A 16552-nucleotide genomic window follows, 5' to 3' on the forward strand; every position below is an offset into this window, starting at 1 on the left:
GTCGGTGTGAGCGAGAATGACTGACAGCTGTCAGAGACAGAATGGTGTCACGGGTCTCTTTCTTGTGACAGGAGCGACTATGAAGAAATGCCTCTGCAGAACGGCCAGGCCATTCGGGCCAAGTACAAGGAGGAGTCGGACAGTGACTGAGCCATGGCGGGCGGCAGGCCCCAGGGACCTGGGTTTCCTGCAGCAACCACAGCCTGGCCTGCCCCGTACCTGCTTCTACTCAGACATCCTCTATGAGCAAGATTTCCCTTTCCTTATTTGTTTACATATTTTAAAAAGGAAAACCAAAACTGAGGGCCAATTTAAATGTTGGGCCAAATTTATTGTCAGAGTGGCTACATTATTTAGGGAGCGAGATGCTGATAAAAAATTTAAACGGCCACATCTTTTTTCCTAAAGACTTCGGATGGAAGGGAGCCTGTTTTCCGTGGTGCATGGTGGGGGAAACCCCATTTTTAGGAGGAAGAATTATGTGCATTTCGTTTTGATGATTGACTAGTTCCGAGTTCCTGGGGAGCACTTGTGAATGGGGTCTGCAGGTGGGAGCATGGCTTCTCCCCACCGTGCAGCTGAGAGGGAAACCTGTGTCTGTGGCTTCCTCATGGGGACAGTCCTTCCCCGCGAGCTTCAGTGCCCTGGGCAGCCATGCGCCTGAGATAAGTTAGCTTCGGGAGAGGAAGTGATTTGTTCAGGTTCTCAGAGCCCAGCTCTTCCTGGCTCCCATCCTTTCTCCAGGGCAGCATTTCACCTCCCCAGGCTGATGGCATTGACCGTTGTGTACAAAACCTAAGTTAGGGCTTGTCAGGGGAGTGGTAGGATAGGCAGGTTCTAGCCCTTCACCTTCACCAGAGCAGAAGTCGGCTGTGGAGTTCTGCTGAGGGTGTGACTCGTTACCAGAGAAAGGCTGAGATGCTTGGAAGTTGCACGCTCGTGGGCAAGGTATTGCTGCCATGCAGTCTTTCAGGGGCCCATGTGTGCACAGGCACATGTATGCATGTGTGTCTGTACATACATATGAATGGATGTCCCTGTGACTGGGGTGGGGAAGAGGCTAACAGTTACATTTCTAATAAATGGTAGTTTCTGCAACTCTGTTAAAAATGATACCCCATGGAGCTTTATTTAAAAAAAAAACAAACAGATGATTGATATAATATTCTTTATTGCCCAGAATTTTCCATTTCATATTTGGAAACTAGATGAAAACAAAGTGGAACATTTTAAACAGCTTCTGGAAAACTCCGGATAGCAGGTAGACTGCTGGGAAGGCATTCCCCTGCCATTCATTTCCCACCTGGTGGTCAGGTAAACAGATGACTGGCTCTGGCAAAAAGCTGTCTCTGGTGTTGCTGAATCTGTGGCATCATAGAAGGCCCCGGAGAGTCTCCAGGTCCTCTTTGTCAACGACTGAACGGAAGAGTCTGGCGCAGGTGTCTCCTTTGCTTCTCCTTGGACATGCACAGCACTGTCTGCAGCTCTTAGTGTACTGTAACTTGGAAACATTCTTAATGCTGCCATCTTGGCAGACACACCAGTGCAGGATGTTTGTCCCACTCTGCAAACAGCACCCACGTTTTCCTCGCCCTCGCATTAACTGCTCAGCCACCACTCGTGGCTAAAAGCTGTGTCCTGCTTGAGGCGGTGCTGGGACCTTTGAGATGACCACGTGAGACAATTCATCGTGACACCTCAGTATCATTCTTCTTAAACTTCAATTAAATGGACCTTTAATGTGAACTCCACCTATATTTGTTTGAAGAAAAACCTTGTAAATACGGATGTTTGGATTAAAGCTGTATTATCGCCAGGGTAATTCAAGTTTACAGTTTCTACACTTCCAACGGTATGATTACTTTTTTTGATTCTGTGTACTTGGAGGAATTGGAGAAAAAAAATTTTGTTATCGAATTTTACAACTTCTGAGATTACTCCTACTATAATTTCATGTATATGAATGACGACTTGTGCTGATTAATGTATTGTAGTGTGTGATATACACGTTTTAATTATTATAAATAATTGTCCTTTATGATTTGGAATGCTGTTATTTATCAGTAAATGTAAAATATTTGAGGCATTTAGTCGTACACATTAGAGCTCTTAAAAAATTGTCTTTGTCCTACAGTGTAATTTTCGACTGACGACTGCTGTCTTCAGACACTGATTCTGCACGGCATCGAGTCAATGAAAGGAGCAATACAGGAGTATTTATTTACTTTTGTAACAAAGCTGGAAACACACATGACAGAGAAAGCACTTCAGGGGAAAAGGGTTCTTGATTAAATCATGCATTTTTGCTTTGTATTCTCTAGCGTATCATATGTATTTTACATACTCCATGGGTAAATTTCCTTAAAACATGGAGCATTTAGCATGGAGAATATGTGCAATAATTAGGTTAAGACACTAAAGTCTGCCAGAAACACTTGACAGTAGCAAGAAAAAAAAATTTCGGAGATCAACATTTGGCAAACTTCAATCACACAATTAAAGGACTGACTTTAGTTCTTTAGTGGTAACGGCCTAAGTAACATCTTTGGGATACTTTTTTTATACTGGTCCAGTCTAGGGGAACCCTGGGAGATGACCACGGGTACTTTTTCACAGTTCCCCTAGGGACAGTTTCATTATCCATGTGGATAGTAGGTCTGCTTGATTTATTATTAAATCATTACAGCGGTAAAGTGATGCAGTTTTCTGTCTTGTAAGCCCCTCTGAAGGCTAGATAAGGGGATACAGAAAATATATCCAATGTTAGGTTGTTACTGTACAGTTACAGACCGCAATGAAAGTTTAGATACTTGTGTGAACTCCAGATGGGGCAGGGCCTGAGACAACTGTCAGCAGCCTTGAGTGGCCCATGAATTATTTACTGGACAGTTACATGAGACAAGTCGTCATGTGGTCAGTGACTTTTTCCTGAGTCCCTTTCCCAGGGAAAAGCATGGAAGCTCACAGAAGGGGCATTTCTATCCACATGTGGTCAAGGCTAGACTTCAGCACTGAAGTATATAGGTGTAGTCTGAAGATTTTAAAAACCAGTTGCCTTATAGGTTAGACTGTTAAGGAAAACAACGCAAACTCTTTCCCAGGCCAAAGGGAAGTTGCTTTAGTTTGTGCCGTCTCGTCCTGTTTTATCTCGATTTGACATGGTTTAGATATACTGGTAACTCTAATACCATACTATGAAACACAGAAGGATTTTCTGCTACTGAAAACTGCCTTTTTACAAAGACTGTAAATACTTGTAAAATAAAACGGAACACCAAACTTTAAGCTGAAAGGAAAGCTGGACTATGTATTCGAACACGGAGCTGTGCGGAGGGAGCGCAGGCCACCTGGTCACAACCAACCCTGTAACTGGGCAAAAGCAAGTAAATGTCTGCTTATGGCAAACTTCTGTTTTGGGAATGGCTTCATTTTGAGACTGCCTTTCTGGTAAACGTCAATAAACTTTTAATATTCTGTCCTTACAGATGTATCCTGCTTTGTTTGCTGTGTGTGTGAGGAGTTAATCTGGCCAATCAAAATGAGTGCTTTAGTAAGAGGGGTCTAGAGAAAAGAGCGGGGCCTTTTTCACCTGGGCAGGTAGACACTAAGGTGTGTACAGAGGAGCGTGTTCAGCGGGGCCCACGGAAGGGTGCTGAACACGAGGTCAGGCGCCTGAGGTTGGCGCGCCTCCCCAGTCACTTGGGCGCGTGACTTTAAATCAGGCAGATAACTTCCAAGCACATTTTCTTATTTTAAATTAACTGCATACCTGTTATGGACACAAGATGAAAGATTGTAAAAGTGTTTTGTAAACTATAAAGTACTAAAGCATTTTTTCATGATTGCTGCTGAAAAAGAAAACATGGAATTAGAAGCTGTCCTGCGTGCACTGCGGCGCCCTGGCTGAAGCAGCAGCAGTCGGCTGGCCCAGCTCCTGCCTGCCAGCTCCTGAGGGAAGCGAGGAAGGCAGGGGTGACGGGTCCCTGCTGCATCTCCAGGCCCTGGGGCCGCAACGAGCCAATCACCCTGTGCCTCCTGCCAGTAAGGAAACCTGAAGAGCTCGTTAGTGATTCTGTCTGACGACAAACGCGATCACACACTTCAAAGTGGAATAATTTATTATTCTAACAAAAGTATAAAGTATGGAAAATTAGTGTATTTAAATCACTTCAAAGGGTAGAGAAAGTTTCACACTAGCAGATTTCAGTTTTAGCACCTTTGAAAAGAAATGTTCAGAGTTAAGACTCATGGCAACACAGCTTCTGACTGCCCCAGGAATATCCCGCCGACTTCGATAATTCATGGAGCAGTGCAGGCATTTTGGTTTTTTCTCTACATTTTGAGAGTGCCACAAAAAACACTTAAAAAACAAGAAAGGTGTTGACTGAATTCATGGCTGGTGGTAGAAGATGGGGCAGAGACGCTGAAACACAAAGAGAACGGCCGCAGGTGGGCGGGCGTTAGATGGACAGGCCGAAGGCGCTGACGATGCAGTACATGGTCTTGTTCTCCCACCGCACGGTGCAGCTCCCTGCAGAGAGAGGGACAGCACTGAGAACTGCGAAAAGGGGGACAGATGTTCCCATTCCCATAAGGTCACAACACTCAACTACTTGCCTTTTTATGGCACACAAATGAAGGTTGGCAAGTCTTGTTTATAAATTTTTCTTTTAGTATTTTTAAAGAATTTTTATTACGCTTTAAGTGAAAGTTTACAAATCAAGTCAGTCTCTCACACAAAAATTTACATACACTTTGCTATATACTCCTAGTTGCTCTTCTTCTAATGAGACAGCACACTCCTTCCCTCCACTCTCTATTTTCGTGTCCATTCAGCCAGCTTCTGACCCCCTCTGCCCTCTCCTCTCCCGTCCAGATAGGAGATGCCCACGCAGTCTCATGTGTCTACTTCAGCCAAGAAGCTCACTCTTCACCAGTATCATTTTCTATCTTATAGTCCAGTCCAATCCCTGTCTGAAGAGTTTGCTTTGGGAATGGTTCCTGTCTTAGGCTAACAGAAGGTCTGGGGACCATGACCTCCGGGGTCCGTCTAGTCTCAGTCAGACCATTAAGTCTGGTCTTTTTCCAAGAATTTGGGGTCTGCATCCCACTGCTCTCCTGCTCCCTCAGGGGTTCTCTGTTGTGTTACCTGTCAGGGCAGTCACTGGTTGTAAGCCAGGTACCATCTAGTTCTTCTGGTCTCAGACTGATGTGCTGTTGTTGGTAGGTGCCGTTCAGTCAGTTCCGACTCATTGCGACCCTATGCACAACAGAACGAAACACTGCCCGGTCCTGTGCCATCCTTACAGTCGTTGTTATGCTTGAGCTCACTGTTGCAGCCACTGTGTCAATCCACCTTGTTGAGGGTCTTCCTCTTTTCCGCTGACCCTGTACTCTGCCAAGCATGATGTCCTTCTCCAGGGACTGATCCCTCCTGACAACATTCCAAAGTATGTAAGACGCAGTCTCACCATCCTTGCCTCTAAGAAGCATTCTGGCTGCACTTCTTTCAAGACAGATTTGCTCATTCTTTTGACAGTCCGTGGTATATTCAATATTCTTTGCCAGCACCACAATTCAAAGGCGTCAGCTCTTCTTCGCTCTTCCTTATTCATTGTCCAGCTTTCACATGCATATGATGCGACTGAAAATACCATGGCTTGGGTCAGGGGCACCTTAGTCTTCAGGGTGACATCTTTGCTCTTCCACACTTTGAAGAGGTCCTTTGCAGCAGGTTTACCCAATGCAATGTGTCTCTTGATTCTTGACCGCTGCTTCCCTGGCTGTTGATTGTGGATCCAAGTAAAATGAAATCCTTGACGACTTCAATCTTTCTTCGTTTATCACGGTGTTGCTCATTGGTCCAGTGGTGAGGATTTTTGTTTTCTTTATATTGAGGTGCAGTCCATACTGAAAGCTGTGGTCTTTGATCTTCATCACTGCTTCAAGTCCTCTTCACCTTCAGCAAGCAAGGTTGTGTCATCTGCATAACACAGGTTATTAATGAGTTTTCCACCAATCCCGATGCCCCGTTCTTCATACAGTCCAGCTTCCTGGATCATTTGCTCAGCATACAGATTAAATAGGTATGGTGAAAGAATACAACCCTGACACACACCTTTCCTGACTTTAAACCATGCAGTATCCCCTTGTTCTGTTTCAACAACTGCCTCTTGATCTGTGTACTGGTTCCTCAGGAGCACAATTAAGTGTTCTGGAATTCCCATTCTTCGCAATGTTATCCATAGTTTGTTATGATCCACACAGTCAAATGCCTTTGCATAGTCAATAAAACAGGTAAACATCCTTCTGGTATTCTCTGCTTTCAGCCAGGATCCATCTGACATCAGCAATGATATCCCTGGTTCCACGTCCTCTTCTGAAAGAGGCCCAAATTTCTGGCAGTTCCCTGTCGATATACTGCTGTAGCCGTTTCTGAATGATCTTCAATAATGAATAATGCTATTCATAAGGTTTTCATAAGTGAAAACCTTATGAATAGCAGCAGGCTGATGTAATCTCTGATTTATGTGGCCCTTTCTGTCTCCTGGGCTCATAATTACCTTGTGTCTTTGGTGTTCTTCATTCTCCTTTGCTCCAGGTGGGTTGAGACCAATTGATGCATCTTAGATGGCTGCCTGCTAGCATTTAAGACCCCAGACACCACTCTCCAAAGTAGGATGCAGAATGTTTTCTTAATAGATTTTATTATGCCAGTTGACTTAGATGTCCCCTGAAACTATGGTCCCCAAACTCCCGCCTCTACTACGCTGGCCTTCGAAGCGTTCAGTTTATTCAGGAATATAAAAATTTTTTAAAGTTAACTCTAATGAACGTGCGTTCAGCGATGGGGAACGTTCAAGCACATACAGCGAACCCTGTGGGAGCCAGAACCTGACAGACTGCCTGTTTTTTCTGGGTCTCGTAAGCTTTCTGCCTTTGACAGGGTGCAGTCTTACCGCTTTTCTGTCATTCATTTTAGTGGAAAATGCTTTAGTTTTCCTTCTCTGACAGGTTTCTGCCTTACACAGGTTGCAGCTTTTGCAGGTTTTACTATATCTCATCAAACTGCTTTTACGAGATATTTCAGCGTAGTCCAAGACGGTACTTGACATGGAAGCCTTACCATCGGTGGAGCTGTCCCAGAAGCAGGAGCTTGCTGTGTGTAGCCCAGCTCCATTCTTCTGCATGATGACACAGGTCACTGGAATCAAAAGAGACTCCTATCAGGGCACACGTTCACTCAGCAACACCAACGTCCCTCTGCCCGCTTGAAGCAGTGTGTATAGACCCCGTGGCTGACGCTCATGATGAAGACGACAGAAGACTACCTTGTCCCCCTGTGGTCACTGATTACACACAGTCCCCTTTCCTGATCTGGAACCCTGTGGTGTCCTGCCTGGCGTGTGCCCTGCAATGGTGCCAGCCGCTAAGCAGAGAGAGTGGATGAAAACCTAATGGAACTGACTACTCTTCTTAGGAAAGTTCTCTGAGGTAGGCACTGCATTGCCACACCTCCCCACTACCCCACCATTGCCGTCGAGTCAATTCCGACTCAGCAACCCTGTAGGACAGAGTAGAACTGCCCCATAGAGTTTCCAAGGCTGTAATCTTCATGTAAGCAGACTGCCACATCTTTCTGCCACGGAGTGGCTGGTGGGTTGGAACCACTGACTTTTTGGTTAGCAGACAAGCACTTACCACTGTGTGACCCACCCATTGCCATCGAGTCAATTCCAACACATAGTGACCCTACAGGACCGAGCAGAATGGCCCCATCGAGTTTCCAAGGAGCACCTGGTGGATTCGAACTGCCAACCTTTTGGTTAGCAGCCATAGCTCTTAAACACTACACCACCAGGGTTTCCACTGTACAACCAGGGCTCCTTATTGCCACATTAGCTGTCTTCTCTCTGGCTCAGACAAGCCTCCGGTCAGTATGTAAAGAAGCACCAGCAATGTCTGTGAGAAAGAGAAGTCCATTACCAATGTATTTAAATGGCTTTCCCAGCTTGGTGAGCTGACTCAGAGTTTGCTCGACGACGTTTGTGGTCCACTGATTGACCTTGCTGTGTTGGTAGGCATTACCGCCAATTGCACTTTCTATAGCCTAGAAAACAAAGCACAAAGGGGTCACGGTTAAGAGCCCGCCCAAACACCTTCTGGTTAGCAATCGAAATCTATCATCCTAAGAACTGATGAAATAAAATTTAAATAAAATATAAACAGCTTTTTGATCATGAAGATACCCTTGCAAATCTATCTACTGTTTAAGCATTATAAAAAATCCATAATTACAGTCTGTCAAATTTTTTAAACATTTTGACTTATAACTGGGTTTAATGTTCATTGCTGCTATTACTACCTAGCGGTAAGCAACACTTTTCCTACTGAGGCCAAAAAATATTCTTACTTTGCTTGTTCCTTTCTTGGCTATTAGATGTCTGCATTATTGGTTATTTGTGCAGTTGTCAATATACAAAACTATCCAGATAATCATATATTCAAAAATACTTCCTTTACCCAACATTTTCTGGGAATGATATTACCAGGTAAGGGCATTTATCAGACAACTAAAGAATTGCCTGACATATTCCAAAACTTGTTTGTGACGCTGCATACTGCTTCTCATGGCTTCCTTCTCCACCCTTTCTAACGTGCTGACCTGGAAACCAGAAAACCAAGCTTTTATGACAATTATGATGTCAAATAAAAACATTCCGTGAGGGCCAAATTCTGTCCTCAGAAAAGCAGAGAAAGACAACATTCCTGGTTCTGTACTGCATGAGGTGGTGATGAACAGGGGTCTGATGTGGGGGCTTATACCTGGTGACCTTGCTCTTGGGGGACAACCAGTCACACCCTGACTCCCCCTGCAGATCCTCCTAGTAACCCTGGAACTTTCTGCGGTTACATTAAATGGGCTGTAGAAGTCTTAGCGGCAAGGATGGTGAGACCTGGTCTTGCGTATTTTGGATACATTGTCAGGAGTGACCAATCCAGGAGTGACCAATCCCTGTAGAAGGACATCATGCTTGGTGAAGTAGAGGGTCAGCAAAAAAGGAAGACCCTCAACAAGATGGACTGACACAGTGGCTGCAACAATGGGCTCAAGCATAACGATGATTGTGAGCGTGGCACAGGACTGCACAGTGTTTTGTTCAGTGTACACATGGTCACTATGAGTTGGAAACGACGGCAACTGACAACAACAACAACCACCTTGAAATAAAAGAAATAACAGAATTCCTTCCTTTAGCCCCCCTGTAGTCAGCCTGAGAGAGAATTTGGTTAGGATAGGGCTGACCTGTGGTTTCTACTTCCACCATGTACAGAGGTTGAGGCAAGAGCTGGCATTAGAAAGGACTTTTCAACAGTGAATGAAAAGTTTCTGGTGGAGATGGGGTGGCAGGAGCAGATATAAATCATGTTTCCGCTGACAACCTCCAAGTGCAGGAGAAACATCTGTCCATTCCTGCCCCACCCCCAATTCAACCCCCTCCACCTGTTCTCAATGCTCCTGGCTCCTCTCGTCCTCAGCCAGGCCCTGCTCCCTCCTCAGGCCAGGGCATAAAATGGGGCCCGGCAAAGGCGACCCTGGTTTAAGGGAACACGTTCCTGCTAGATCTGGGCATCGTCAGAGAAAAGCTGATGCTTATACAAAATTTCAAAAATGGTGAGACGTCAGAGCTCACCAAATTCATCCACAGCTTTTATTTCTGATATGAAACCTCCAACTCCGGCAGCCCGCCTCCACACAGACTTTCAAATCCACCGTTGCCAGGGCGCGGGAGGTGGGGGGGAACCCTCCTCCAATCCTGGACCATCGCCAACTTACTACTGCCCAGTACTTCAAGCAGTCTGAGTACAGAACTAACCTCTCATGGGGACAACTAACCTCTCACAGGGACAACTAGCCTCTCACAGGGACAAAGAAAGCCCTTTGAGGCCAGTGGTAGATGTTAAAGTAACTCTGCAATGCTACTTCACACTTCCAGGTGGATTTACAATGTGTACTTTCGATTGTACCTGTAGCCAGGTAAGCAAGTCAAACCAAAGCAGAAAACAAGCAGGCCTTTAGATTTTATAACCCACAGACCCTACTTCTCACCCCCAAAACACAAAAACCCAAACCTGCTGCTATCAAGTCAATTTCGACTCAGTGAAGACACAGGGCAGAGTGGAACTGCCCCACGGTGCTTCCGAGGCTGTAACCTTTACGGAAGCAGACTGCCCCGTCTTTCTCCCGCCAGCTTCTGGCAGTTGTAGTTTAATTCACTCATCTTCCTGTTCCATGTGTGCCACATGAAACACAATTCAGGAAAAAAATGAAAGCAAATGGTGTAGATCCTGGAAAGCAACTAACTGAGCCTGATGTTGAATGATGTCTACAGTAAAACAGAAAATCGCTCTGCTTTCAGATACTGTTGGCAAAAATAGGCTGTGATTCCTAGCACTGGAGTCAGTATTCTGCCTTAATGATAATTTGCACTGGAGTCAATTCCCAACCACCAAGCAACGTCAGACTGTGATGCTAAACTCAGACCACCTCATGACTTTCCGTGATGGCGTCAGTGTCCGTGCTCCATCTTACACCGGAAGGGCAGCCTGCTGGGAAAGCCATTCTGGCTCCCTTCTTGCCCCTGGCGCCCCTAGCTCTCTGCGCTCCAGCCATCCTCAAATACACCACGTGCGCTCCTACCACAGAGCCTTTGCACATGCTGTCTACCAACTGCCTGGACTGTTTGTCCTCCTTTTTGTACTGAGTTAACCCTACTCCTACTTTTTCTGCAGATTTCAGCTCTGAACAGTCCCTGAACTCCCTAGGGTGTCAAATCCCCCGTAATATTCTCACAGCACCAGGTCTGTGGCCCTTACCACACGGGCAATGCAGTGCCATGTGTTCCAGGGTGATTTCTGATGTGTGCCTTGTGCCCATACTGCAAGCTCCTCGAGGGCCAGGGCCTCATCTGCCTTGCCCACCAGTCAGTCTAGTGCAGGCTCCCTCAACAGAAGGTTTTTGAATGAATAAATGAATAACAAATGTCCCTTTTTGTCTCCTATCCTTCTCATCTAAAGAAGATACCCGGACCAATAATAGTATCGTGGATAGTTTAAGACCTGAGAAAAATAAAGAACCAAAGAAGCCCCAGGTGGGACCGTCAGCTCCTGAATAACTGTAAATTGATTTTTTTTTATGCTCACTATTAAACACTAGACACACTTATTTGTATATCAGGAGTTTTTTTTACACTACCAGGTTATAAAGTCAAGCCTTAGTAACACCCAGTAATAATGCTATACATATAAAGCTTCCTGTCTGGTTTAAAATATACAATTTACATAAAATGGGAGTAATTTGTATCTAGACACTCACTGAAATAAATAGTTACTTGAAATGCCAAAACACACAGACTCAGCTGAAACAATTCCAAGACGGTATTTAAAACAGATTATTTTCATACATATAAGCTATTAACCAAACACTTCCCGAGGGAGCATTTCTCCTCTTACCTCTTTTACAATGTTGCTCACTTCATCAACAACAAACGCAGTCTGTAAACAAAAAAAGTTAGTTAAATTTGATGTTTAAAGGATCTGTTCCCTGACAGTGACTACTGCAAATTTAGGGAGCAAACATAACTTAGAAGTGAAGGCTTCAGACATCACCTAGCAGACTGTCCCTCTTACCGATGAGCACATCACAGGGAGACCCGGAAGCACTAGGGGCTCTGCGAAGGTCAGAGCGATAGGTGGGGCCAGGGGATAGACTACACGGCAAAAAATTGGAGGTTTTGTTCGTCTATGTTTTAATCACACCACAATCCAAAAAGACTGACTTCATTTTAAACTAGGATACAACCTCCATCCATTTCAACTGGCTGTCCCGATAACTTAGTGTAAGTGAGCAGAAGCTGCTGAAGGGATCCATCTTAGAGACGTTAATTCCCTCTTCCCTAACGGAGGTTGATTAGGAGGCCCAAAGCCTGAGTTTCTGTGACTGCTGCAGAAGGCTTCTTCAGAGTATTAGGAAGCAAAGATGTCACTTTGAGGACTAAGGTGTGCCTGAACCAAGCCACGGTATTGTCAACGGCCTTATGTACATACGCGAGCTGGTCAATGAATAAGGAAGACCAAAGAAGAATCAATGCCTTTAAATTATGGTGTTGTCAAAGAACACTGAATATACACCATGGACTGCCAGAAGAATGAATAAATCCGTCTTGGAAGTACAGCCGGAGTGCTCCTTAGAAGCGAGGACGGTGAGACTCTGTCTCACGTACTTTGGACGTGTTATCAGGGGGGAACAGTCCCCGGAGCAGAAGATCATGCTTGGTGAAGCAGAGGGTCAGCAAGAGAGAGGAAGACCCTCAACGAGATGGACTAACACAGCGGCCTCAATGACCGGCTCACGAAGAGCAACAACTGTGAAGATGGCGCAGGACCAGGCAGTGTTTCGCTCTGTTGTACACAGGGTCACTATGAGTCAGAACCAACTCGATGGTACCCAACAACAACAAATATTTTTTGTTACAAAGTAATGTATTATAAACTTAAGCTATTTGCTATGTAAGAAGGAACTCAAATTTGACTTTAGCTTAAGAGAGCTACAGATTTCAGAGCTCATTTTCTTTATGCAGAGAGGCGGTACACCACGAGGTTAAGTACAGAGGCAGAAGCTGCAGTGGCCAGATCAAATCTGATGCCACTTATGCACTGCATGACTGTGGACAAGTTGCCAGACCGCTTGTGTGTGTATATCCTCATTTGTGAAACAGGGACAATAACAGTTCCTATTATTAGCAGTTAACTATTAGTAGGCTGGAGTCCTGGTGGTGCAGTGGTTAAGAGCTATGGCTGCTAACCAGGTCAGCAGTTCGAATCCACCAGCCACCCTTCGAAACCCTACGGGGCAGTTCTACTCCGTCCTATAAGGTTGCTGTGAGTCGGAATCAACTAGACAGCAACAGGTTTAGTTTGGTTTATTTGCAGGCTAGGGTCAGCGAAAAGGAAGACCCTCAACGAGATGGACGGACACAGTAATAACATTAGCAGTGAGACTGACAGCGGTCATACCACTTCTGATAATTACTTTTCTGCCTCAATGCTGCACTACTTCAGGAATGTACAGCCCAGAGGCGGGCCCGTGGGTCTCAGTCAGCGTGTCAGAATGAGATCCGAGGTAACTGCCAGTGGTCTGCTATGCCAAGGGTTTATAAATGGTATTCTTTCTCCTCTTCTCTCTTTACACAGAGTAAATCTGAACGGGCACAAGGTCATTCTGAAAATAACATCGCTCTCCATCCCCTGCCTGCCAAGATGCTTCTTTACATGGGAAACGCAGTGGGAGGTTGTGGCTGCATCCCAGGGAACAGCACTCTGAACCTGCCACAGGAGGGTAAAGTGTCCGGGAGAATAAAGGCAGCGTGCCCCTGCTGACCCTCTGAGCTTTCCTCCCTGCCTGCGCTGCACCACTGCGGGCACTGACTTCCCAGAAGCTACCGGAGAAGAAAGCCTCTCTGGGGTTCTGTAGTAACAGCCCTTCTCACAGGGATCAGGGCTGACCTCTGAAGTCAGCTTACCTACCTGCAGTATAACAACTGGTTATACTTGGGACGCAAGTCAACCCACCACGTGAATGAAACTCTGTGGTGTCTTAGCAATTAAGTCACTTCAGGCTCCTTACAAGTGCCTATGGGGACCCTAAACCAAAAAGGAAAGTCTGTGTATAGCTTTCCTTATGGGTGGCACATATGGTTAAGAGCTCAACTACCAGCCAAAAGGTTGGTGGTTTGAACCCATCCAGAGGCACCTTGGAATAAAGGCCAGGCGATCTGCTTCTGAAAGGTAACAGCCTTGAAAACGCTATGGAGCACTTCTACTCTGCACCCATAGGGTCGCCATTAGTCAAGAGCTGACTTGACAGCAACTAACAACAAGAATAAAGTATAAAAAAGGTTAAGGGACATTTTAATGACCTATTAGCAAGAAGCTGTAACAGTTGGCTCAAACATAACGATTGTGAGGATGGTGCAGGACCAGGCAGTGTTTTGTTTTGTTGTCCATTGGGTCGCTATGAGTCAGATCCAACTTGATGGTACCTAACAACAAAACAATAGTGGGAAGTACAGAAGTTGTATAGAACCTGACAGTTTCAACTTCTACAGAGAAGATAAAGTTGGGAGTGGAGTTACGAAGGCCAGGTACCTCTGTGAAGCTGGTGGGTATGCAGAAAAGACTTAGTGCAGAGGCTGGTAGGAAGACTGGCACGGACGTTTAGTAAAGATCCACAGCACACCTACTACAAGACAGTGTGATACAGGCCACTCTGTTCTGCCCTTCACTCTACAGGTATGCACCCGAGAGCTAGAGAAATGAAGTCACTGAGCCACCTCACCGGGACGGCGCCTGCATTAGAAGGCAGCTTGCTGTATTAAGGGCTTTCTCTCACATTGTCATCTGTTTTTTAAAAGCTTTACTCAATATTCCTATCACACAAATCACTTTTCAGTATTAGTTAATAGTTTACCGGAAAAAGCTCTTCCTTGGCCAGCTGCTTCTGAGCTATGTCTTCTGATAATTATTCACTTGGCTGCTATCAACATTCAAACATTTGTCATGGCCCGCAGTAAAAGTACCTGTGCTAGTTAGGGAGTCAGATCAAAGCTGAAACTCTACATCAGTCCTTAGGCCTTACAATCTTTGTCTCCCTCCAAACATTCCTTCTTACACTAAATTTCAAAAATGGTAAGACATCAAACCTTACCAAATTATCTACGGCTTTTATTCTTGGCAGGGCGCTATCTGAATTTCAGCAAGAAGAATTATCTAACAGGAAGGAAATGAGCAACCGTTCTCCTACATCCATTGACTGGAGTCCCCGAATGCCTCTGGGCCTGAAGGAAAGCTAGGACGAATGTCTTCTGCTTGGCAAACACCTCTGTGCTTCGCCCTGGCTCTTCGCCGAGGCAGTGAGGGGCCAGTTTCCCCCCAGGAGTGAGCCATCGGAGGGACGTTTCAAACTCCATGGGACCTGAGCGAGCGACCCGGCCGCGCTGGGAGAGGGAGGCGGCCAGGAGCAAGGCGCTCGGGAGACAAAGGCAGGCTCTCCTCTCGGGCCCTGGCAGTCGGGCCCCGGGCAGTCGGGCCCCTGTCCGGCCCGGGAGACGCACAGCGCCCACGGACTGCACCCCCGGACGGGGGGGGCGGCCTGGCCTCCGAGCGAGGTCCCCCCCGCCGCCCGGCCCCTGCCCCGGCCAGCCCGGCCGTCCAGGGCGGCGCCCCGAGGCTCCGGGCTCGCCGCGGGCGACAGGGCGACTGGGACCCGCGCGCTGCCTTAGCGCCGCCGCCCCCGGGCCGCTCCTGCCAGCCGGACGGCGCCCACCCGTTACCCGCTCCGCGGCGGAAGCCGCCACGGTGGGCGCGGCCGGCGGCCCGGGAAGGGCTCCGAGCGGGAAGGGGCCCTCCGCACCCCGGGCGCGCCGCTCGCCCGCCCCAGCGCTCCGGCCCCACCGCCCGCCGCCGACCAGGCGCTGGGTTACCTCCTCCGCAGCCTGGTAGTCCTCCATCTTTCCTGCCGCGCCGCCGCCTCCGCCCCGCGGAGCAAGGCGCCTGCGCAGTCCGCTCCGCTCGGGCGCCCGGCCCCGCCCCTCCGCGCCGGCCCGCCCCCCTCCGCGAAGGCCCCGCCTCCCACGTCGGCCCCGCCCCGCCCCCTTGTAGGAGCTCTCCGCGAAGGCCCCGCCTCTCCCGCAGCCCGAGCCCCGCCTCTCCCGCCTCGGTCGGACCTTTCCGCGCAGCCCCACCCCTCCCTCTGTGCAGGCCCCGCCCCTCTCCCCGCTCAGGCCCCGCCCCCACTTCTGCCCCGCCCCGTGCCTAGCTCGAGGGCCCGCCCCTGCCCTCACCCGGCCGCCTGGGAACATCAGCAGCCTGGGTGAGGTTGGGTGGGGGGGTGGCCTCCATATTAACCCCTGTCCGGTCTTGGAGCCCTGGTTGGCAGTGGTTAAGAGACCAGATGCTAACTAAAGGGTCGGCAGCTGGAATCCACCAGCTTCTCCTTGGAAACTGTATGGGGCAGTTCTACTCTTGTCTTACAGGGTCCCTGAGTTGGAATGGAGACCTGGTGGCCCAGTGGTTAAGAGCTAAAGCGAGCTAGGCTGCTAATCGAAAGGTCTGCCCTTGGAATCCACCAGCCTTTCCTTGGGAACACTACGAGGGGCTTCTACTCTGTCCTATAGGGTCGTATGAGAGTTCTACTCTGTCCTATAGGGTCGCTATGAGTCGGAATCTACTCCACGCAGTGAGTGTGGGTTTTCGTTGGTAGGAGTCGGAATCTGACTCCATAGCAACGGTTCCCCCCTCCCCCCCCAGTCTTGGAATTGAAGACCTGATGGAGCAGTGGTTAAGCGCTTGGCTGCTGATGGCTGCAAAGTTTGGCGGTTTGAACCTGCCAGCCTCTCTGCAGGAGAAAGATGTGGCAGCTGCTTCCATACAGATTTAAAAAAAAACAGCTTTGGAAATTCTATGTGGCACTTCTACTCTGTAGGGTCATTAG

General features: G+C 47.6%; 2 protein-coding genes across 7 annotated transcripts in view; one reads left to right on the forward strand and one right to left on the reverse strand.

The window, feature by feature from the left end:
* Positions 1 to 3482, forward strand: part of TMEM181 (transmembrane protein 181) — a 56959-nt gene extending 53477 nt beyond the window's left edge. For 3 of the 6 annotated variants that reach the window (XM_064292794.1, XM_064292804.1, XM_064292814.1), the window contains one exon: positions 72 to 3482. In XM_064292794.1, the coding sequence (XP_064148864.1) occupies positions 72 to 150 (79 nt within the window). In that variant the 3' untranslated portion in view covers positions 151 to 3482. The remainder of the gene's footprint in view (positions 1 to 71) is intronic. The other 3 variants (XR_010323190.1, XR_010323192.1, XR_010323197.1) reach the window with 3 other exon arrangements.
* Positions 3483 to 4100: 618 nt separating this feature from the next.
* On the reverse strand, positions 4101 to 15631 carry DYNLT1 (dynein light chain Tctex-type 1). Its single transcript, XM_064292818.1, has 5 exons — positions 15543 to 15631; positions 11515 to 11556; positions 7987 to 8110; positions 7127 to 7204; positions 4101 to 4531 (listed from the first exon to the last, which is right to left on the reverse strand). Exons 1-5 carry the CDS (start codon positions 15567 to 15569, stop codon positions 4461 to 4463), a joined length of 342 nt encoding a protein of 113 aa, XP_064148888.1. The 5' UTR covers positions 15570 to 15631; the 3' UTR covers positions 4101 to 4460.
* Positions 15632 to 16552: the final 921 nt, after the last annotated feature.

Source organism: Loxodonta africana, chromosome 1 (assembly GCF_030014295.1).
Source record: "Loxodonta africana isolate mLoxAfr1 chromosome 1, mLoxAfr1.hap2, whole genome shotgun sequence".
NCBI classification, from domain to species: domain Eukaryota; kingdom Metazoa; phylum Chordata; class Mammalia; order Proboscidea; family Elephantidae; genus Loxodonta; species Loxodonta africana.